We start from the raw sequence: 24,429 nt of genomic DNA on the forward strand, positions 1-24,429 counted from the left end.
TTTATCATGTGGGGGTATTTTAAACCACGTGGTGAAAATCGTTAGGTATCATGTGGGGGTATTTTAAACCACATGGTGAAAATCTTCAGGTTTATCATGTGAGGGTATTTTAAACCACGTGGTTAAAATCTTCAGGTTTATCATATTGGGGGGTATTTTAAACCACGTGGTGAAAATCTTCAGGTTTATCATGTTGAGGGTATTTTAAACCACGTGGTGAAAATCTTCTGGTTTATCATGTTGAGAGTATTTTAAACCACGTGGTGAAAATCTTCAGGTTTATCATATAGGGGATATTTTAAACCACATGGTGAAAATCTTCAGGTTTATCATATAGGGGATATTTTAAACCACATGGTGAAAATCTTCAGGTTTATCATATTGGGGGGTATTTTAAACCACGTGGTGAAAATCATCAGGTTTATCATATTGGGGGATATTTTAAACCACATGGTGAAAATCTTCAGGTTTATCATGTCGGGGTATTTTAAACCACATGGTGAAAATCTTCAGGTTTATCATATTGGGGGGTATTTTAAACCACGTGGTGAAAATCTTCAGGTTTATCATATTGGGGGGTATTTTAAACCACGTGGTGAAAATCTTCAGGTTTATCATGTCGGGATATTTTAAACCACGTGGTGAAAATATTCAGGTTTGTCATGTGGGGGTATTTTAAACCACGTGGTGAAAATCTTCAGGTTTCCCACACATTTCCAGATCCCGGACGGGTGGAGCCCGATTCTGTGGAGATAAGACTTGTGATGACAGTGCCGGTTTAAACCTGAAGAGAGCGACCTGGTCTCTGCGGAGAAACCAGGAGAGCCCAACTGGGGGAACCACCACCGGGTTCACCCTGAAAGTTGTAACGAAACCTTCCCCCTTCATGTTGGAGTCCCACAGGGATTTCCACCTTTTTCAATCTGAACCTTCAACAGATTCACTATCTCTGACTGGTCCAGTGGGATTGGGGTTGCACCCTCATGTACACGTCCTGCTCGGTTCCGTCCCCCCCTCCACATCGGGATGACACGTGACCTCCGAACGAAGCACGGTTTCAGTGCGGTACTTGGGGCGGTGTATGGTGATGTTATTGTAAGTATTCTGAAGAGGAATTTATTTCAGTGTTTCAGTTACTGTTTCCGATCTGAAGATGGAACGTCATCTTTAACGATTCGTAAAGTTGAGATATTTTCGGACAAAACTTAAACCTTCATCTCTGATTGTGTGGAAAACGGATGTTACAAATGCACCAGGAGGACCATTGGTTTGGTCTGTGAGACACGGAAAGTAATAAACACTGAGATTACTGAAACAAGTGTTCCCGTTTATATGTAAATAAAATTCACAAACCCGGCCAACGGATTTTTATTAAAGGTTATCATATTCCTCAGATAATTAAAAACGTGGAAAATACACCGAGTTTTACTTTCTTCACTGTGTGGGCGTGGCCATCCTGGCGTGTCGAATGACGTGCAGCGAATCACGGCCTCTGATTGGTCGAAATTCAAATGAAACGTTATTTGTTGTTGCACTGTTTCCACGGAGTTATTTGTGACGTCATAAGTTTGAAAGCCGTAAACCCCATTTTTCCTGAGCGCCGGACCCGACCACTCGCACTGTGGGGGCTCCATGTGTCCCAGACGGGAAAAATATTCAAAATGTCTTCGTTTCGCTCGAAACGCGATCGGAAGGAGAAGATGAAGAGCCGCAGCAACAAGGAGACCGTGATGTCCCGAATTGGAGGGTTTTTCAGGTCGATTTGTTGTACATCGTCCTCTGGGTTTGAGGAAAATGGTTCCTGTGAGGTCGAATCGACCCCTCACGTTCAGGTGGAGGACGAGACACGAAGCCCGAAGGTCTGTGGTGGTGGAAAGGACACTGAAGGTGTTCCGTGGAATGTAAGGTTCCCCGGTGAAGGTAAGTTTACACCTCAAACTTGTACACCTGTTAGTACCTCCGTACACCTGTGATTACCTTCGTACACCTGTTATTACCTCCGTACACCTGTTATTACCTCCGTACACCTGTTACTACCTCCGTACACCTGTTACGACCTCCTGTTCACCTGTTACTACCTCCGTACACCTGTGATTACCTCCGTACACCTGTTATTACCTCCGTACACCTGTTATTACCTCCGTACACCTGTTACTACCTCCGTACACCTGTTACGACCTCCTGTTCACCTGTTACTACCTCCGTACACCTGTTACGACCTCCTGTTCACCTGTTACTACCTCCGTACACCTGTTACTACCTCCGTACACCTGTTACTACCTCCGTACACCTGTTATTACCTCCGTACACCTGTTACTACCTCCGTACACCTGTTACTACCTCCGTACACCTGTTACTACCTCCGTACACCTGTTACTGCTCCGTACACCTGTTACTACCTCCGTACACCTGTTACTGCCTCCGTACACCTGTTACTGCCTCCGTACACCTGTTACTGCCTCCGTACACCTGTTACTGCCTCCGTACACCTGTTACTGCCTCCGTACACCTATTACTACCTCCGTACACCTATTACTACCTCCGTACACCTGTTACTACCTCCGTACACCTGTTACTACCTCCGTACACCTGTTACTTCCTCCGTACACCTGTTACTGCTCCGTACACCTGTTACGACCTCCGTACACCTGTTACTACCTCCGTACACTTGTTACTACCTCCGTACACCTGTTACTACCTCCGTACACCTGTTATTACCTCCGTGCACCTGTTATTACCTCCATACACCTGTTATTACCTCCGTACACCTGTTACTACCTCCGTACACCTGTTATTACCTCCGAACATCTGTTATTACCTCCGTGCACCTGTTATTACCTCCATACACCTGTTATTACCTCCGTACACCTGTTACTACCTCCGTACACCTGTTATTACCTCCGAACATCTGAGCTGATGTTTTCATCCCTGTTTGTCTGTGAGAACAATATCTCAAAACGTTGTGGACGAGTTATGGCGAAACTTGGTGGTTCGTTTGTGTTTGTGAGGAGGAAGGATTGATTGGGTTTAGGTTTCGGTTGGGATCCAGATCCACCCTGTCAGTGGATACAAAGGTAAACTGTTCAACCAGGTGGAGGTGTGTGTTCCACCGAGTGTCGTTCTAGTTCTGTTTGTTTGTTTATCCATGTATTGTGTATCCATGTACTGTGTATCCATGTACTGTGTGTCCATGTACTGTGTGTCCATGTACTGTATGTCCATGTACTGTGTATCCATGTACTGTGTATCCATGTCCTGTATATCCATGTACTGTGTATCCATGTACTGTGTATCCATGTGCTGTGTATCCATGTGCTGTGTATCCATGTGCTGTGTATCCATGTACTGTGTCCATGTACTGTATGTCCATGTACTGTATGTCCATGTACTGTGTGTCCATGTACTGTGTATCCATGTACTGTATATCCATGTACTGTATCCATGTACTGTATATCCATGTTCTGTGTATCCATGTACTGTATATTCATGTCCTGTATATCCATGTACTGTATATCTATGCACTGTATATGTACTGTATATCCATGTACTGTATCCATGTCCTGTATATCCATGTACCGTGTGTCCATGTCCTGTATGTCCATGTACTGTATCCATGTCCTGTATATCCATGTCCTGTATATCCATGTACTGTATCCATGTACTGTATATCCATGTTCTGTGTATCCATGTACTGTATATTCATGTCCTGTATATCCATGTACTGTATATCTATGCACTGTATATGTACTGTATATCCATGTACTGTATCCATGTCCTGTATATCCATGTACTGTATATCTATGCACTGTATATGTACTGTATATCCATGTACTGTATCCATGTCCTGTATATCCATGTACCGTGTATCCATGTCCTGTATATCCATGTACCGTGTATCCATGTACCGTATATCCATGTCCTGTATATCCATGTACCGTGTATCCATGTCCTGTATATCCATGTACCGTGTGTCCATGTACCGTGTATCCATGTCCTGTATATCCATGTACCGTGTATCCATGTCCTGTATATCCATGTACCGTGTATCCATGTCCTGTATATCCATGTACCGTGTATCCATGTCCTGTATATCCATGTACCGTGTATCCATGTCCTGTATATCCATGTACCGTGTGTCCATGTACCGTATATCCATGTCCTGTATATCCATGTACCGTGTATCCATGTCCTGTATATCCATGTACCGTTTATCCATGTCCTGTATATCCATGTACCGTGTATCCATGTCCTGTATATCCATGTACTGTATATCCATGTCCTGTATATCCATGTACTGTGTATCCATGTCCTGTATATCCATGTACTGTATCCATGTACCGTGTATCCATGTCCTGTATATCCATGTACTGTATGTCCATGTACTGTATACACAAACAAAGCTATCCGTGAAGCCTCGGTATCTGTGTTTTAATTACGTCCAGTCCTGTTTGAACACAAGTTACACCCTCGCCATGTCTAATAAATCCGTGTTCATGGAATGTACCTTTTAGACCTTTGAACACCATTTATGACTCTTTTAGATGCCGTTAGATATTTACATCCTTTGGACCCCTTATACTCCTTTTATACCTTTACATCCATCCAGACCCAATAGAACCTTTCAGAATCCCTTCACCCTGAAGCTGCCTTTAGACCCCAAAGACTCTTGGACCTTTACATCCCTGAAATCCCTTTTGGCCCTTTCGACCTGAACACCATTTAGACCAATTACACCCTTCAGATATGTTCGAAACGTTGGAGCTTTAAACACTTTAGATCTGTTTCGACATTTATATGCTTCAGAGATGAGACCCTTTTGACCATTTGGACCCTCAGTACGATTGGATCGTGAAGTTGTGACCCTTTAGTTTAGACCAGCGTTTCTCAACCGGGGGCCCGTGGCCCCCCAAGGGGGCCATCGGCCTTCGACCGGGGGGCCATGAGCGGACGCCGAAAAACTGCGATTCAGAATGCAGAAGCTTGTAATGTACAATTAAGGCGACGAGTCTCCGGTCATAGTGTCAAAGTAAAAAGGGTAGATGAGTTTAACCACGATTTTAAAAGAGAAGGCGGAGCCCACAGAGCATTCATCGTAAACCAATGTTTACAAAAACATTAGAATTTTGTTTTTTTCAATTTTTTTCTCAGATGTCGAAGGTTCGAAAATGGAATGACAGCGATGTCAAGTTTGGATTCACGAATGTCAGTCGAGATGGCGTGGACTGCGCGCAATGTCTGCACTGCTCGGTCGTGATGTCAAATGCGTCACTACGTCCTTCCAAACTTTCAAACCATCGCGACAAGATGCATCCCGGAAGGAAGGAAGATAATATCGATGCCCTGTCTGCGAAACGATCACGATATGACCGTGAAGAGACACTTCCCAAATTTGGATTCCGGCCAGAAGAAAAACCTACTCTTCAATCCAGCTACGAAGTGGCATACCGAATTGCGAAGTGCAAGAAGCCGCACACTATTGCTGAGGACCTTATCAAGCCATGTACAGAGAAAATGGTGGAATTGATGATCGAACCAGAGGCGAAAGAGAAGATCCAGCAAGTTTCGCTCTCTAATGACACGATCCGACGACGGATTGACGACATGGCCGCTGATGTGTGCGTCAAGTTTGCTCCGAAATCCAACAAAGCACGCTCCAGGCTCGCCTTCAATTAGACGAGTCTACCGACACCGCCCTGGAGAGCCAGTTGATCGTCTTCGCTCGCTACGAGAGAAAGGGAAAGATGAAGGAAGAGTTCTTCTTCTGCAATACCCTACCAACCACAACGACAGCGGCAGATATCAAAGCTATTGTGGACTCTTTTTGAAGCTAATGGACTCGGTTGGCAGAATTTCAAGCACATTTGTACTGATGGTGTCCCAGCGATGGTCGGCGTCATAGGAGGGTTCGTCATGCTTCTGAAGAACGAATGGCCCCATGTGATGTCCTCCCACTGTTCGCGACACCGATACGCTCTTGCGTCAAAGACTCTTCCGCCTCGTTTGCTGGAAGTCATGGACGTCACGGTCAAAGTGATCAACTTCATTCGTGCGAAGGCCAAAAATCATCGGCTCTTCCAACTCCTGGCCAACGAAATGAGAGCGGAACATGTTGGACTTCTGTTCCACACCAAAGTCCTTTGGCTATCGAGGGGGAAATGCCTCTCTCGGCTGTATGAACTCCGGGTTGAGGTGGAAATCTTCCTGCGAGACAAGGAAAACAACCTCCATGTCCACTTCGACAATGAAGAGTTCGTCATGATGCTCGCCTACCTGGCCGATATATTCGGCCGACTCAACGAAATGAACCAGTCCTTGCAAGGCCGTGATGTGACAGTCAGTGACGTTCAAGACAAGCTTGCCGGACTGTCTGCTACAATGGAAGTCTGGCAGGCACGAATCAAGGCCGGGTCCACTGCCTCGTTTCCTTTCTTGGATGAGCACCTGCAGACGCAGAGGATTGAGCTTCCCGTCGGCATCAAAGATTGCATCACTAGACATCTCGACAATCTCTCCGCTGAGTTCAAATCGTATTTGGACGATGCACCGTTGGATGTTCCGTGGCACAAAGACCCGTTTAACGCCAAAATTGAACCTACTGAAGATGAAGCAGAGGAGCTAGCAGAGTTGAAGGTTTCAAAAGCAATGAAGCTGGTCTTCAGTAACAAAGAAGACCTCTCCACCTTCTGGTTGTCTGTTCAGGATGCGTATCCACTACTCGGCAAGAAGGCATCCGTAATGCTCATTCAATTCGCCACAACATATCTTTGCGAATCTGGATTTTCTGACCTTGGGACCATTAAAACGAAGTCCAGAAACCGTCTTGACGTTGGGAACGATATTCGCCTTGCTGTGTCCAAGACGGAGCCGGACATAAGAGGCCTCGTCAGACAAGCCCAACAGCAAGTGTCTCATTGATTGTATTGCTTAGAAAAATGTTTACTTTGATTTACCTTTTAAGACTGAGTAAATAAATTTCATAAAACGAAATCTGCATCTTTTATTGAAGGGCAGGGGACCACGAATGTTAAGCGACTCGGTAGGGGGGCCATGGGCCATCAAAGGTTGAGAAACGCTGGTTTAGACCATCTAGAACCTTTTCGGCTCACACCACTCAAACATTTGTAGTCTTCTTACAAAACACAGACTGTACTTTTTACACCGTCATGTTCAAACTCTCCCCACCCCACTTGGACTGTATGTAAAACTGAAGGACACATGTGGATGATGAACCTTCGTTGAGGTGAAGTGTTGATCGACCCCTGTTAGTGTCTTAATTACCACCACCATCTCAGTTGGACGGAGGTTATGTTTTTCGCTCCTGTTTGTTTGTCTGTCTCAGTTATTGGTGTGCTGGATATCTTAAATTTGTACCAAACTTTGTGGACACGTTGAGTGTGTGAGAAGGTTGAATTGATTACATCTTGGTGAAGATCAGAATTTTATGAACAGGTGTAGGTGTTCCTTTCACAAGCGGCTTGCTTAACGCTCACCAAAGCCGCTCCTTATCACTTTGTCCATTTGCCATGCGGATTGTCAAGCGGTTTGCAAAACAGTTGATAGGGAAAGGATGACTGGACTCAAAAGCATCACCTGTCCCATCATTGGACGTCGACTTGAGCGCCGTGAGAACCTCCTGTCTGTGCTGCTCTGTTCGAAGGTAGGTTCAGTGTGGAAGAAGGTCCACAGAAAGGATGACAACAGGTGGTTTGACTTTGCCTTCCCCACAATTGTCAGAAGAGAAATTAATATGTTATTCAGGATGTTAGTGAAAACTTTACAAAGGAGGCTATGGGCTCTTTAGGATGCACAAACCAATGTTGGCAAACAGGACAACCAGATTAACATCCCTCCGAGGGACGAGACACATTGAGGCCTCGCCCTACCTGTGATACACCAAGATGATTGTTTATTGTTGGTCGAGATTTACAAAGTTTAAGGATCTTTGATTAACCCTGTTTGTACATTGCAGGATCCTCTTTGTCGAAGACTCTCACACAGACATTTCCAAATCAAGGAAAAGTTTATACGAAGGGGCCGACATGTAAAAGATGTTCCAAACTGGTAAGGGAAAACAACTCTTCCTTGAAGCATTGTTCATATGTGGTGGTTGGAGGAGGGTAGCGGTGGAGGAAGTTAATTTTATGTTATGTCTGTTTTGTCAATTTTGTTCTTCATAATTGGAGGTGAGAGGTGGAAGATGGAGATGTCCGTTTTGTGTTGTGTAGTATCGTGTAAACTAGCAATGTGTAGTTATTCAACACAAGTAACCAGACGCGACAAAAGCTCCGCTGTCAGTTTGAAGAGAACACACAACTCTCCACTGGACTCCACTACTCTCGTGGTGATCTTGAACACTGAGGTTCAAGGGAACCATGTGTGCTCTGTTTGACCTCCTGAGAACATATTGTTGTGGTTGACGAAATTCGCACACCACCATTCAGGTACCTTAGGTGAGATATCTCCATAAGTATATGTGTAGTTAGGCCCAAACCCGTTGTTTAGAGGGAATACATGTCATTCACTCGGGCTGCGACTCTTCAGGATAGCCGTTTTTCTTTTCCTATCTTTATTTTGGACCAGCCGCCATTACTAGCACCACCCACCACGTCTCAACAGTCATCACACAACAACCACCAACCACAACGCCGCTTCACCACAACAGCCACGACCTTTACCGTCACAACTCGCCAACACCAGCATCACCACCATTCTTGCGCCACTTGTGGGCACCGATACTGGACTCGTGCAGGGCGCGCACCGAGCAGCGTGTTCAAAAACATCACAGACTTCCCGCAGAAAACCGGATCAAAAACGACTCACGCCCACTTTTGTTCCGTCCTATCGGAGAGCGTGGGCGATTTGGCCCCGCCTCCAAGGCGTTGGAGTGAGGTCGCTATATGCAAATTCATGGATCAAAAAGCATTCACGCCCACTTTTCCTCGGTCCAATGGGGAGCCGGTTAGAGAGGTGAAGGGTCGGAGGCAGAGGGTCAAGGGTGAAAGAGCGAAGCCACGGGGCTTATATAAACGGCTGCGTTCGTCAGTCAAAGGCAGTTGTGCGGAGTTCAAGGGAGTGGTGCGTTGGAACGAGTTGTCGGCGGAGCTGGGAAGAAGAGTCAGAGTTCGGAGGGGAGAAGTCAAGGGTGAAGAGTTGGGACGAGCCAAGAGAGGAGACTGAGAGGGCGAGCAGACGGAGCTGTGGAGAGGGGGCGGCGGCGAAGGCGGACGAGGGGGTGCTCGCGTCGGTGTCGGGAGCTGCGGAGGCGGGAGGCCGACGGCGCGACCAAGGTCGAGGTGGAGACGCTCGTCGCGGGACCCGAGACAGGGTGATATCCTCCATCCCCCGAGCATCAACAACCCCCTCCTGTTTCCCCCCGCGCTGAGATAGTGCGACAAAGGGGGCCCCTTTCCCACCCCCTACCAGACACTGTCCGCGAGGCCCGCGGAGTTGAGGCACCACCGCCACTTCGCGTCTCATCATCAGACGGGTAGGCCCGACCCGGTCTCGGCCCCAGGCCCGCCTCATCCTTGAGGGTGGTTCTTTTTCTTTTGTTTTGGGTACATGTGTTGTCGGCGCCGTCTGTGAAGTAAAATTGTATAAGTGTTGCCGTGTGCTCGGTAGTCGGATAGATCTGCATTGTTGCATTTGCTTTTTGTGTAATATTGCATTGTCTTCTTCTTTTACATGTGCTTTTGGTGGAATTGTATATGTGTGCTTTCCGTTCATCGCGAAATAAATGTGCTTCATGTTGAACTGTTTTCCCGCATCGCTTCGTCTTTTCCTCTATTGAATCTCCATCTTGCTTCACGTAAAGGGTTGGTCGTGGGCTGAAACGCCCGATAATTAATCGAACCGTCGAGGCCGACGAATAACACCGCTCGGTTATCCCGATAGTACGGAACGGGTCGCTTAAAGTGGCCCGTGTCCGAAGTCGACCTGCGGCGAGGTGCGATCGCCCGGTCTACCCTCCGTGTGGGTACTTAGGTAGGTCGAATTTGGCGAGCAACCATATCCCACGCGGGGGCCGATTGGCACGATCGTGGTGAGACCGAAAGGTCCACCTGTGACTAGTTCCCGGCGTTAGTCCGAGAGGGTCACGACTGGATTGTCCGTCCGGTGGGCGACGTGCCGCGATTCGAGTTACGTGGCCGTCAGCACGCCGGCGGGCGCGAATCCGCAACAATATTGACCCAAAGCTGCCGATTGCTCAGACATACAGGCTTGACCTTGATCTCTGCTCCCTTTGTTTGTATTTGAATCATGTTAAATTTGTGATGCGTTAACCTCCTGCAGGACAAATGCATTTTACAAAATAAGAAACTCCGAGAGGAACTCGATTTACAGAAGTCCTCGATGGAAAGATGGCGAAAGTCGACACGAGAAGGTAATTTGTTTTGAGAATTATTGATTATATTTCTTTGATTTCTGTCACAGAAAGTTTCATGATCAACTTGTCTTGTAAATTCTTTATCTCTTTAGAACTGAGGGCTGAGCTGGAATACAATGGAGCGATGCAAAAGCTTCCTTTTCAGGTACGAGTTTCACTTCTATCAAACAAGATAAAAACACTCATATTAAACAAGAGTGTGTTAACACAAGGATAAAAACACTCCTTCCACACAAGAGTGTGTTAACACAATGATAAAAACACTCGTATCAAACAAGGGTGTGTTAAAACAAGGATAAAAACACTCATTCCAAAAAAGAGTGTGTTAACACAAGGATAAAAACACTCATTCCAAACAAGGGTGTGTTAACACAAGGATAAAAACACTCATATTAAACAAGAGTGTGTTAACACAAGGATAAAAACACTCCTTCCACACAAGAGTGTGTTAACACAAGGATAAAAACACTCGTATTAAACAAGGGTGTGTTAACACAAGGATAAAAACACTCATTCCAAACAAGAGTGTGTTAACACAAGGATAAAAACACTCGTATCAAACAAGAGTGTGTGTTTTTTATATACGGAGACATGACAGAAGTAAATTGACACCATGATTTTAAAATAATTTATTTATTGATCATTTAATCCATTTTAATACATTCACTAGTATTTTGTAGACTTGCCATTTGCAGATTTCAACGCTTTTACTTTTTCAGACATAGAACGAACGAGTTCTGAAATTTTCTCTTGTGGGGATTTCTGTCCAGGCTTCACACAAACAGGTCAGCCATTCTGCTCATGATGTTTGTTTCCTGGACTTTCTCCACTCCGCTCGATCCAATTTGGCCCAAAGGTGTTCAATGGGAATCATGTCAGTAGACTGACTTGGCCATGGAAGTCGCTTGATCCCATTTCTGTCCTGCCATTCTTTGGTCTTTATTGCAGAGTGTCATGGAGCTCCGTCTGTTCATGGAAGAGTATTGTTTTTGACCATCTGACCAGTGGAGACGTCCATCCTCAAGGATAGAAATGTACATCGTAGAGTTGGTTTTGCCAACACAGTACACAAGCTCTGACCGACCAGTGCTCCAGATTGCTCCCCACACCATCACTGAAAAACCACCATGTTTGACAGTTGGCTGCAATCGGTTCAAAGAAAACACTTGATTGGGAAGTCTCCAGACCAACACGTGTCCACTGTCAGAAAATTGAGTAAATTGGGACTCACCTGAAAAAATTACAGTTTGCCAAAACTCACGGGTCTGACCGGCCATCTCGTCAGCCCACTTCATTCTCCTTTGAATGTTGGCCGGTCTAAGAAGAGGTTTTCTCCTGGCTGGTCTCCCATAGTAGCCGAGGTGATGAAGTTACCGCACGGCAGTTCTTGAGCTAAACTGACCTCCTCTGCAACATCTGCTTTGCAATGGAGAGTTTTCACAACGGACCGCTTGACGGCTCGAAGACACCTTTCTGAGTCCCAGGTCGACGAGAACAGGAAGCTGTGGATCCCTTGCCTTCTCTGGTGAATTGCATAATCACCCGATTGACCGTAGAAAGCGGAATGCCAAGGTTCTGAGCTATTTGACGCCGGCTGACTCCATCTTCCGATGGGCCAACAATTCGTCCTCTTTGAAAATCGGAAAGTTTGTGTGCTTCCTGGTTGCGAGGCATGGTTAATTGTCTTACAAGACCCAGGAACTCGTTTCTGCAAAGAAATCCTCGAATATGAGTAAAAATCACTGAGTAAAACTACGTGATACAGATTAAATGAAGAAATTTAAGGTGTCAATTTACTTCTGTCATATCTCTGTATGTATAATTTAACTCTCATATGAGCCTCAATAATGTATCCCAAAAAATTTAATCTTTTTATTCACATCCTGCTGATTTTATTTATGATTCCAATTTATATTTGATGTACAATGGAGCTGGTGATCTCTTTTTATGTTAATTTTACATGAGAACACCTGTACCTGCCTTTTGATCTCAGACAGTTCATGCTTTTTAGTTCTCCACTTATTTGAACCTTCTTGAGCCTGGCTCCCCTGCTGAGTTTTCCTTCTTTCTTTCATTCATCCCACTCACCCTGGTTTCCCCCTTTTCTCATGATTACCTCATCTCTCTTTCCACCTTGTGATGTGCTCATTCACCTTTTCTCTCCTCCTTCTCTTGCTTTCTGCTCTCCTCACTCTCCTTCAGTGTCAATCCTGCATTATGGTCACGTTACTTTGCAATGCAAATCGTTTACATTCCTTGTCATGTCCCTTTCTTGGTATGTCCAGGTGACAGGTCGTTTCAGGAACATTCTTCTGTCATGTTCATGTGTTACATGTATAATGGAGATGGTTTATCCTGTTTGGCTTGCGCTGATCAAGTCCGTTTGGTCCTTGTTATCGTGCCCCTTTTATCTGCATGTTAATTAGTACGTTATTTAATTACAGTATATTACAATGTACTATTGTACAACCATTTCTGTCTTTTGAATGTTTGTTTCATTGAATATTATAACTACTACTACGACTACGTGGTTATGGTCTGCAGGATCTCCAGGATCTACAATGGATGAAAAAGAATGTCCTCACACCCCCCACTCCAAACCTAACGTTCCGTCCTCCCTCCCTCTTAATTTAATGTTCTTTACTGAAAGACGGTATTACTGACATTGACGTTAAAATTTACTCAACAGGTAAATTATATTATGATGAAGATCAAATTTAATGAAGAGGTGAACATTGAATGATGAAAAATCATTTTTACGTCTCCACCAGACGAAGTCGTTTCGGATCTATCCCGACATGTTTCCGGGTTGTCCGACATGTTTCCGGGTTGTCCGTCTGTCAGTGATAAGATTTTGTTTCTCCAATAACTTAAGAACGTCTGAAGGGATCAAAGTCAAACTTTGTACAAGTATTATAATGATGTCATAATGTGAGTGGAGGGATAACGGTCGAAGAGTGTCGTTCTAGTTTATTTATTATCTCACCTGGAACATACCTCCAGGGAGATTTTGGGATGGCGTGTCGTCCGTCCGTCCATAAACACTTTAGCGTCTTCTCTGAAACTACACACACAATTTTGATGAAACTTGACCACAACCTTCATCACCCATGATGTTTAAAGCTTGTTCATGACATCAAAAAAAATTGGGGTCTGAGGGGGTTCATGGAGGAAGGGGGTGAGTGAGCACCCAGGGGTATTACCCCTATTTTTTAGATTATCTGTAATTTATATTCCAGATAATGTATTGTAATCATACCGGGTGTAGTGGCGTGCGCCTGTAATCCGGCTACTCGGAGGCTTGGGTTGGAGGATTGCTTGAGGACGGGAGCTCTGCACTGGGCTGCGCTATGAGAGGGTGTAGGGCAGCCCGGAATCATGGCGAAACCCAATCCTTATCCCTGTGTCGTAAGAGGCGACCAGGGTTGTGTCAGGAAGGGCATCCGGCGTAAAACCTGTGCCAAATCGGTGTGCGGATCATAACGGATGATCCGCTGTGGCGACCCCTAACGGGAGCAGCCGAAAAAAGAACACATAATGTATTGTAATTGCGCATCGTCCGTTCGTCCATCAGTTCTACTTTTTCACTTCTCCGGCCAAACTGCTGGTCCGATCCGGCTGAAATTTGCCAACAATGTTCCTCTCGTGACTGATAACAGGAATTGCAAAGCTTGTTCCGGTCACATGACATAAGTATGTCACATAAATCTGTCAAAATGGCCGACTTAGTAAATTTCTTCAAAAATCTTCTTCTCCAGACCCACCAGTCATAATGCCACCTAATTTTGGTGACAACATAAGGTCAAGGTCGGGATGTTAAATTAGCAAAGTCATCACGTGACCAGAAGTGTGTCAAAATAGCCGACTTTGTCAATTTTTTGGAAAATTGCATTAATTCGTTTAAATATCTTCTTCTCCAGACCCACCAGTCAGAATGTTACCAAGTTTGGGTAACATCAGGCCAGGGCCCAGATCAGCAACAGGTCCTCTGGTCCTATTATTAATTCACAATCTCGTGAGATGAAGGAATCTGGGTCATGGGATAGTCATGAGATGGACATTCAAACATAGATTACATTTTAAGTTAATTAATTATCTCTCCTCCTGGATGGAAAATCAGGGCTGTGTTAATTTTTCCGTATCGGTGTCACGAACCATCATGCCGAGTTTTAAAATGATCTGTTGAGCCACTTCGGAATCGTCGTGGGTGGGGGGTAATGAAAAATTGTTTCTGGAGCCTTCACCTGACTGCCTGAAGGACATCATTGTTGCTTCAACAACTCATCTTCACTCTGTTGTAGATGAGCTAAATAAACTAATGGCAAATAAGAGTGTGTTAATACAAGGATAACAAGTGAAATCCTTCAATACAGCGCGTATGGTGAAGCAAATGAGTACACTAATGTTAAAATATGCAATTTATGCTTTTTCAGTTGAAAGACAATTAAAAAGCGTACTTAATATTTGAAATGTAAAAATCTTGTGATTATTGTGATAAGCACCTTTATATATAAGAGAAGGAATGAAATCGTTCGATACAGCGTGGCAGGGGGCCGCAGAAGAAGAACTTAGCTTTCAGCATTCGGCGATCGGCGTGAAATGCGATGGTGGGCGGAAATGACGTCTTTCGGCGCGAAATGTGATGGTGGGCGGAAATGACATCTTTCGTTCGTTCGTACATGAGGGGCGCGTTTCTTCGTTGTTTTTCCGTCAAGCAATAAATTAAATGTTTTTCACATATATAACACATTGGTTTCACAAATTTCCATTGAGATACTCGGGTATTTCCGTCTAGGTTACGCACTGCCATCTACCGGACGGCCGTCATTGGCTGTCTTGAGGCACGTGGGGGGGGGACACCGGAGACGTGGGAGACGTGGTAGACGCCGGCGGGGACATTTCAAACTCGGTGCAATTGTATACAGCGCACGCGCTGTAAAAATACACCAATTTGAGGAATTGAGAGGTGTATGAGCGAAGGTCGGTATGATCCCCATTTAACGAGGATGTAATGTGTATAATTGGTCCAGTCTTGATCACTGCCTCAACTTGTTTTGTTTCCAGCCTAGTTCATCCTCTTTTACAGACAAATTCCCCTTCATCTCGTGTGAACTTTCTGGAAAATGAGGTAAACAGTCTCCAAGTGGTCGTCGAGATGCGAACCAAGCAACTGCACGATGCTGAGACGATGGTGCAGAACCTGCAGAAAGAGGTAAATGATGTGATGATCATCCTTTTTAGCAGCATCTCGCGTAGCGAACGCTGCTCATAGAGAGCTCGGCGTTCTTCTTCTTCTTCTTCTTGTTGTTCTTCTTCTTCTTCTTCTTCTTCTTCTTCTTCTTCTTCTTCTTCTTCTTCTTCTTCTTCTTCTTCTTCTTCTTCTTCTTCTTCTTCTTCTTCTTCTTCTTCTTCTTCTTCTTCTTCTTCTTCTTCTTCTTCTTCTTCTTCTTCTTCTTCTTCTTCTTCTTCTTCTTCTTCTTCTTCTTCTTCTTCTTCTTCTTCTTCTTCTTCTTCTTTTTCTGACAAAACCTTAATCTCGAGGACTCGGCTCTTGTATATACGAGATCCGGATCTCCTTAAATACTGAGCACATGTACACATCGTCACATAGACGGTGCCTTTTGAGAGCGTCTATCATGAACTTTTAAATATATTCGGACATTTGCTTTAAAGTTTCGAAAAGTTCACGTTACTATTTAAAGATTATTCCATTTATCGTATTGTAATTTCGTAAATACATTCTTTATTTTGTAAATACACGATATATCGTAAATACGTAAAGACATTATGACGCGTTTCGCTATTGGCTTAATCAAGGCCCGTGACAAAATATCGGAAGTTGTTGTTGTTGTTGTTTATTTTTTTAAAAATGTAATTTTTTTTTTTTTTTAGCCGACAAAATCTTTAGGACGCTGCTCTTGGACACATTTGTCCTTGTTCCTTTATGGAGGAGAATCATGTATTTTGGAAGCATGTGTGATTGAGGGTTAATGTGTGTTTTATTGAGGTTTAATTCAATATATTTATATAATTTGTGATAAACTGTGTGTTGTTTGCAGCTGGAAAACAAACATATGATGGAGATTAAAATGCAGGTGTTGCAGCAGAATTACGAGAATGCACGGGCTCGCTTGAACAGGAGCGAGACGAAGGTCAAAGAACTTTCATTTCAATGTCTTTCACTAAGATTTCTGAGCAACAATCATATTTTCAATCACATTGATATTTATGTTCATGATAAAACAACATACTTTCGTTTAAGAACACTATCACAACCAATATTGTTAAAAAGTAGCATTTTATATAAACATATTTATGTTTATATAGCATAAGTAGCATTTAAAATTACTTTTCTGGGAAAATATCATATTGTTGTGGGCCGGGGGTCAGGTGAGAAGACCACTGGGGGGAAAACTATCTCGGCTCCCACCAAACTCCCCGGAATTGTAGGCCATCGCACACGGATAATTCCGTGACGCGGCGGGTCGCTTAACCGACTATAGACGCCAATAACTCAACCACGTGACTTGGGGTCCTGCGTCTAGTTAATCCGGTTCCCTAAAAATAACCACGTGATTTAATTACCGGGCAACACGCCCTCAGTACACTTTGTCCGAACCGGTCACTCCACCGGACCGGATCACTTTACCGGATCGGATGCAGCTGAGCGACACTGCCATGGACGTACCGGCTGAAAGGAACGGATTGTGGGGAATAAAGTCCCGGCTAATCTAGGACTCAGACCATGCTGGATCAATGAAGGAAAAGACAAAAACGAGTAGAGAACATTTATAATAATAATTTATTTTCAATGGGGTGAGTGAAAGTATGTGGTTCAGGGAATAGTTTTATTGGGGTGTGTTGTGCAGAGACAGGGAAGAAAGGTGTGGTGCGGCAATAACAAGCAACTTATGAAAGTGGACGCAGAGCAGACCGAACCCGAAAAGAATAATATCAATCTTGTGCAGACTTACTTGTATAGACAGGTGCCAGGACAAGCACACACACATAGAAACAGAAAACCCGATGAAGGGGAAGTGAAGCAAGACAGGAGAGGAGTTGAGGCTCGGTCTCTCGGTACCTTTGTATAATTGATACACGGTACCCCCCTGATAGCTGGCACGTCGCCTCTTGCTTCGGGCAGCTCGCGTCGAGACCGTGGGCATGAAGAAGGGGCTTGAGTTGGGAGGGTGGAGTTCAGAGCGAGTGTGCGGAGTGGTAGGTGGAACCGGGTGGGTGGGTGGAGTCAGTGTCATGTGTGTGGAGAAGAGGAGGAGTCCAGCGATGACGACAGAAGGAGTCGTCGAGGTGATGACGTACGGAGTCGAAGAACAGCTTCAGCGGGAGGCAAGGCAGGAGAGTGAGAGAGTGAGAGAGTGAGAGAGTGAGAGAGTGAGAGAGTGAGAGAGTGAGAGTGAGAGTGAGAGTGAGAGTGAGAGTGAGAGTGAGAGTGAGAGAGAGAGAGAGAGAGAGAGAGAGAGAGAGAGAGAGAGAGAGAGAGAGAGAGAGAGAGAGAGAGAGAGAGAGAGAGAGGCTCTGACCTTCATAGGCCCCATGGCGTGGGGCCCCCACAAAGTATTGCGTCGTCACCTGAATTGGGCGCTCTGACTGGCCCCGACCCCCTGCACGGCCCGGCCGCGATGGCCGGAAACAGCAACATTCCATTTCCGGCAAGATAACCCCACGCCATAAAAATGTCTTGCTCTGACCTCACGACATGATACGAATCGCCCACACCGAACTCCGCGCCATGAATCGCCCTGCAAGAACCCCCAGGCCATGCCCTGACGCCGCCCAGGCGCCACCGACCAGCGCTGGCCAACGCGCTCGCTCCGTGTGCGCCACGTGGCCCGAGCTGCACAATATGCTTCCGCCCGATCACAGCCCCGCTCGCCGCAGAGGCGAGAAGATGCGCGCCATCCGCGGCCGCCAGCGAGGACCAAAGGTACGATGTTATGGCGAACCCATGCACAGACAGTAAGATGTGTCCATTTGTGCCCTGCTCTGTACGATAAAGTCGCGGGCGGTGCACGGGTCTGCCTTCGAGCAAATTCTGTACAGTGCGCATAGATCCGCCATTACACACGTGGCCAGCGCTTGTGTTTGCCCGATTTTGCGACCGTGTGCGTGGGATGAAACCCGATCGATATAATTAGTCCAGAAATGGGTTGAAAGGAACGCGCCACTTGCGCCTTGCACACTCGCATCCCGCCAAATGTGGCGTGGTTGTCATTTTAATATTGTCGGCCTCGACTGAGGGATCGCTTGAGGACGGGAGCTCTGTGGTGTTTGAGCGCCCTTTCTCAGGTGCTGTTTCTTCCGTCTCCTCGGTACGTGTTCCGTGCAGCGCGGGCGTCGTGTTGAGTGTGCTTTCTATGGAGGGGTGTCCAGCGTAATGCCTGCTTGGCCTTTGCTGAGGACCCATCTCACAGCGAAGGGTGTACGTGGCTCAGATTTCCCTCAGGAATAATCAGAAAAGAAGAGTAGGAATGAAGAAGGAATGGTGTAAGCAAACCGAGCTATGAGATCCTCGCAATGCAAGCCGCTGTTCTCCCGCTAGACAAAAGGGAAGGGACTATCGACATAGTAATGGAATAACTGTCTTGGGACCACTTTATGTTGGATGCGTGCGGTTCCGAGAACCGCAACAATATCATGAAGGTTTTCTTTTGCCATGGAACTGGTACACAATGGACGACTCTTTGAAAAAGAGAAACGGGAATCTCTCACTTCGACCAACAACTGCAAGCAAATGGGACGCCCTGCTTAATGTCCCTCCAAAGGATGACACACTCGTTGGTGCAAAACCTCAGGATGATTGTTTATTGGTTGTTTGTTTTTTCTTGTTTGCAGCAATTCTAAAAAGTACTTGAAGGAGGATGAGGGCATGCACAAGTCATGCACCTGTTCCAAGGCTGATCACCATCGCAGGACAACTCACCATTCATCAGTGTAAGTGTTCATTATTTTTTTATATATCACACCTGGAATCAGACTTAAGTTATCATCTCCCTGCTCCACATTGAAGTGCAGTGGTGGGGGTGGGGGGGGAGCAGGGGGGGGGGGGGGAGATTGACTCTGAGTCACTCCAAATGATACCTGTGCCCTTCATCCTCCGTTTTCAAAATTAATCTTGTCTCTTTGGATAACTTTGTTCACTTTTCCCAATCTCCTTAAAGCACCCCTTATCTCCCATCACCTTTCGATAGGAACATGCAAATGGAAATACAGACATGATGTTGTGAAACAAATTAACATTTCATTGGAAGACCTGCAAATACAACCCGTCACTTTACCGACGAGTTTATTAAGAGGGGTGTGAGAGATGGAGAGGTGTGGGGGAGAGTTAAATGGAGGGGGGGTGGGATGAGGAGGAGTGGAAGTGCAGGGGGTGAAATTCCTGCAAATGTAACAACCAGTTTCATGTCAATCCGGAGACGGCACACACATTGATGAATCACTCTGCCTGTGAAACACCGGGATGACAGTTTGTCACCGAGTTGGAATTTGAACCCAGGTGAGACAGCGAAGAGAGAGAGAGAGTTCTCTCCTCCCTCAAAAACTCGCAGTTCACTTGTCCCATTATTCATTCATTCTAATCCTTTGATTTATTTTCCCTTCCGACCTCTGGGGATGTTCCCACGGAGAACCGAGCCACGGTATCGCTGTGGAAGTTTGGAGAGAACGAAGCTTGCACAGCGTTCTCCAAGTGGCTCAAGCACGCAAGCAAGCACTCCAACAAAATGGTGGAAAAGGTACGGCTGGATTGGCAAGCGACAGCAAGCTGATCGATTATCCACAAAAAGGGAGTTTAAATTAATCCAAACACCCAATTTTCCTTCATGTACTCAGTTTGGGTTCCCTTTGAATGGATGCAAAGCTTCAGGCTTCATGCTTTTGGAGTTCTGGAGGTGATACACACACACACACACACACACACACACACACACACACACACACACACACACACACACACACACACACACACACACACACACACACAAAACTTTGTCATGAGCCATCACAGGGACGGTGGCTGTAACCTCCAAAAGTGTCGGAACAATTGTCTGAGTAGTTCGGGCTGTGGGTGAGCGGACAGACAAACAAATGAAAAATCATTCAAAGAGCTACATTTGGAAAATAGAACAAGGTAGGAGTGAATATTGACTATCAACAAGTTAGAATCGCTTGTTATTCAGATGGGTCTACGTTCAGAAAGGAGCACACAGGCAGAGGAGATTATTCCAGCGATGTGTTTTCACATCACTCCCAGGAGAGGATTTATCATCAGAAACCACCTGGTGAAATTGACATCCTTACTGGACTTCATGGACCAGTGTTTGTTTGTCGCACTACTCCTTCTATAGTCCTGAGATGATTACATTCAGACTTGCGACATATGATCAGCATGACCACAATTTATGCATCGGGGTGTTTTTATATTTGCGGGTGGTCTGGGGGGAGTGGGGAGGGAGAGAGGAATCATATTCTCGATATGAATGTGTATCATGTCACGCTGACTCCCGGTGGAGGAGGGAATTACAAGTCTCCACCATTAACAGTACAGTATTCCCGTCCCCACATTTTCCAGGGAAGTGAGAGGTCTTGAATTACAAGTCGTAGTTATGTTTATACTTCATGCACGAAACCTGGTTGTTGTTTTTTTATGCCAAAATAAAGGTGTGTGTCTGAAGATCGTGCTGCTTGCTTGGCACAAGATCACCTGTAGGGCAGGTACTCTGCTAGTTCAAATAACAAACTTATCAATGGTGCACCTGCAGTGGTTACATCTTGAATTATAATTATTCAGTGACATTAAGGGTGTTTGATTAACCCTGTTGATATGTTGTCGGTTCCTGTGTGGAGCAGCCTTTGATTTCGATACTCATTGGAGAAAACACAAGAAACGTTTCTGATGAAAAGCCATCATGTGACACTTGCTCCGAACTGATGAGGGAAAACAACTCTTCCTCGAGGAGTTATTGGTTTGTGAAGGTGGTAAGAGGGGAGAGGTGGAAGAAGTTAATTGTCTGTCTTGTCTGGTTGTTCACTTCTTTTTTTTTAATCCTGTTGTTTATTGTTGGAGATGAGCTGTGGAAAATGGAGATGTCCATTTTGCATTTGTGTCGAATAACTGGGAATGTGAAGTTATTCATTCCTAATAACCAAACATGAGGAGAACTCCACACCCACAACTCTTTACTCGACTCCACTCACTCAGAAGATGATTGTGAGTGCTGAGGTTCGAGGAAACCTGGCAGAAACTTTTGTCATGCCAAAAATGTTCATGGAGAGTCGATGGTTTTAATGCTGCAAAGAATAATGTCAAATTGTTTATAAAGTTATTAAACCTTGATTCAGCGATTCAACGTTATCGTGGTTTTTCACAGAATGGCTGAGGACATCAACAGGGAGACCAAGACATCTTACATGAACCTGCAAGACTGGAGAACATACCTGGTTTGGAAGAAAGCATGAGGAATCGATAGGGAGCAATTTTTAAGGGCTGGAGGGAGGGGTATGAGAACCAATACGAGAGAATAGAGGTGGAAAGGAATGAAGAACTTAGAATTGGGGATGGTAATTAGATATGGGATTATATTGGAATGTGTGCTACCTGGTCAGGTGGGGGAGGATGGACAAATGAGAGGGCACGAACTGGGACAAAAGTGAGGCAATGGATCTGAGGACTCGACCTCCTGTTGAGTGATAATTTGACCGATATTAACTTTCCTTGACCACCACCTGAGCACACATTGGCTCAAAGTTGCATATGGCTCAGCAATGCAGGCGAGACCGTGGATCTCTGCAGCTTTTGTTTATATTCCAATTGTGTTCACCTCCCACAGAATGAATGCATTTCTGAAAATGCAAAACTCCAAGGTGAAGGCTATTTTCTCAAGTCCTCAATGAAGGAATAGTGAGAGACTGCATGAGAAGGTACAGTCATTTGTTTTCAGAATTATTAATTTTATTTGTTTGATTTCTCTCATGGAAAGTTTCATGATGAAATGTATGTTAATTCCTTACCATAACTCCTGGTTTTATCTTGTACATGTGAGCATCAGAATCACGTACTGTGTTGGGATAGATATGCGTTATGTCGGTAATCGATGGATGTGTCTCCCAACCCACGTCATTTCTCCTCCCACTGTTCTGGTGTGATCTTCGGTTAATGTTCTTTTCAACAAATCCATCCACTGTTCTTTCTGGGGATCCAACAGCCTTTGAAGATGGTTTCTGTTTCCTATAAACCAAAGGGTGTCATATAATTTGTGCTTCGAAATCAGTGAACAACCAAAGTTGTCCGGGTCTTTTTAGAACACCCTAAATGTCCATGACTGTTGATTGTTTGAGGGCCCAAAGTGAGATATTTGAAGACTTTCCGTGTGTTCGCTTGTTCTGTTTCGGGATGTGCATGGGTAAGAGGAGATTATTTTTGATTTTTGTGCTTTTGAATCACACAACTTCAAAACAAATGTACTCACCTGGTCACTTTTATTTGTGTGCGTGGTTCTTTGTGGTTGTGTGCCAATAAGAGGAACAATCGGCATCAGTGGGTCATGCTTTTGAAATTGTAAAGTATCACACGCCAGATCTCGCTCAGTACAAACCAATCAGATTTGGAGTGTGGTGTGAAGCATGACTCCTGATCCGCTTCAGTTTCCCATTGCAAAGGGAACACGGTACGTTGGACCGAGACCCTTTCTTGGAACATCAAACTCGGTTGGCAGTCGTGTCCATTGTTTGGAAGCCCACGAGACTCAGTCATGAATGGACCCGTGGTGTGGCTTCACCCCTGTCGACCAGAATGGGAGTTGAACTTCGGTTCAGGACCAAGGCCGGTGACCAACACAACAATATTGTATCACATCGACTTCGGGCTGAAATATGGGGACTTTGTTTGTGTTCAAAAATAGAACGGAACTCGGTCGAGTGCATTCCTCCACCAGGCTAAATAGTTTACATTTCTTATCCCACTATTTTTGTATCACGGATCTGGATCCGGACCTCCAAAATCCAAGTCTTGTTCTTGTCATTGAACCAACTCTTCTCCCAGATTTTGTCCAAGTCTGTTCCCAACTTTTTGAGATGATATGCTGTGGATCGTTTTAAATCTATCAGTCAATGGTGAAAAATCACTTTTAAAATTCAACAATTATCGGATCCAGATCTTCACCAAAATCTATTCACTTCATTCAAATCCATCCACAACCTTTTGAGATATCCTGTTCATGGGTAAACAAACAGCTAAACAGACAAATGGGGGTGAACACACAACCTCCTCCAACCTTTGTTGTCAGAGATAACAATTATATTTGGAAGCCTTCATGATGTTTTATCAGCAAATCAAATGGTTGGAAAGGGAGGAAAACGTGGCAAATGTGTCCATTTAATTGCAGTAACCTGCTCCTGATATCCTTCACTGACTGAAAGGCCAACATCGGGTCCAAGTATCATTGTGGTTCAAACGCCCTCTTGGTATCAAAGTAGAAAAGTGAGTTAGCATGAACCCATTTCCATCATCATTGATTAATGCCAAATGGATCAACTGGGAAAGTGTATTGATTGTAAAGTTTTGTAAAACTAAATTTGAAAGGTTATGGTATGAAATGAAAATGTATCAAAAAATAATCACTAATTTCCATTCTTTGATTGAAACAGTAATAGACTTGTACTCATTTGACATTGTGAATCCTGCAGGAAACTGTCTTCTGAGAGAGATTTTTCTCATTCCCTCTCAAGAGACAAAATGGAAGAAAAACTTGTTCAGGAGATTCTCCAGCATTCATCTTTCCACCAAACGTGATGAATGAAGAAAAATCTTTTGTTCATTTTTACTTTCCCCTGAAAGCTCATTACAATAATTTCCTTTCTCCTTGGTTGATGGACTTTCAATATTCGGCATTTGTTTTCAATAAAACTGCTTTGATGCATTTGTGAATGTCCCAGACAACAGTGATTAAGCTTGTGTTGGGCCAATCCCTGTGAACAAACTAAAATAAAATCTGTAATGATCAATGTCTGTGTGTCCGATCGTC

At 44.8% G+C, this 24,429-nt stretch overlaps 1 protein-coding gene and 1 long non-coding RNA gene across 2 annotated transcripts; both read left to right on the forward strand.

Moving 5' to 3' along the window:
* The first annotated feature begins 1,533 nt into the window (after window positions 1–1,533).
* LOC147034077 (uncharacterized) lies at window positions 1,534–19,433 on the forward strand. Its single transcript, XM_085876104.1, has 7 exons — window positions 1,534–1,920; window positions 7,970–8,061; window positions 10,294–10,384; window positions 10,480–10,532; window positions 15,474–15,599; window positions 16,447–16,539; window positions 19,241–19,433. Exons 1-7 carry the CDS (start codon window positions 1,662–1,664, stop codon window positions 19,247–19,249), a joined length of 723 nt encoding a protein of 240 aa, XP_085732230.1. The 5' UTR covers window positions 1,534–1,661; the 3' UTR covers window positions 19,250–19,433.
* Window positions 19,434–21,127: 1,694 nt separating this feature from the next.
* Window positions 21,128–24,064, forward strand: LOC147034078 (uncharacterized). Its single transcript, XR_015056766.1, has 4 exons — window positions 21,128–21,385; window positions 21,778–21,905; window positions 22,237–22,327; window positions 23,066–24,064. It is a non-coding gene; the product is annotated as an uncharacterized LOC147034078 (long non-coding RNA).
* Window positions 24,065–24,429: the final 365 nt, after the last annotated feature.

The sequence above is a fragment of the Eptatretus burgeri genome, chromosome 1, assembly GCF_056783735.1.
Source record: "Eptatretus burgeri isolate ZD-2024b chromosome 1, Ebu_testis_v1, whole genome shotgun sequence".
In the NCBI taxonomy this organism is placed as follows: Eukaryota; Metazoa; Chordata; class Myxini; order Myxiniformes; family Myxinidae; genus Eptatretus; species Eptatretus burgeri.

Coding starts and splice junctions, on each gene's coding strand:
- LOC147034077 (XM_085876104.1), top strand. CDS start 1,662: ATGTCTTCGTTTCGCTCGAAACGCGATCGGAAGGAGAAGATGAAGAGC. Junction 1,921..7,969: donor TGTAAGGTTCCCCGGTGAAG/GTAAGTTTACAC, acceptor TGTACATTGCAG/GATCCTCTTTGTCGAAGACT. Junction 10,385..10,479: donor GCGAAAGTCGACACGAGAAG/GTAATTTGTTTT, acceptor TTATCTCTTTAG/AACTGAGGGCTGAGCTGGAA.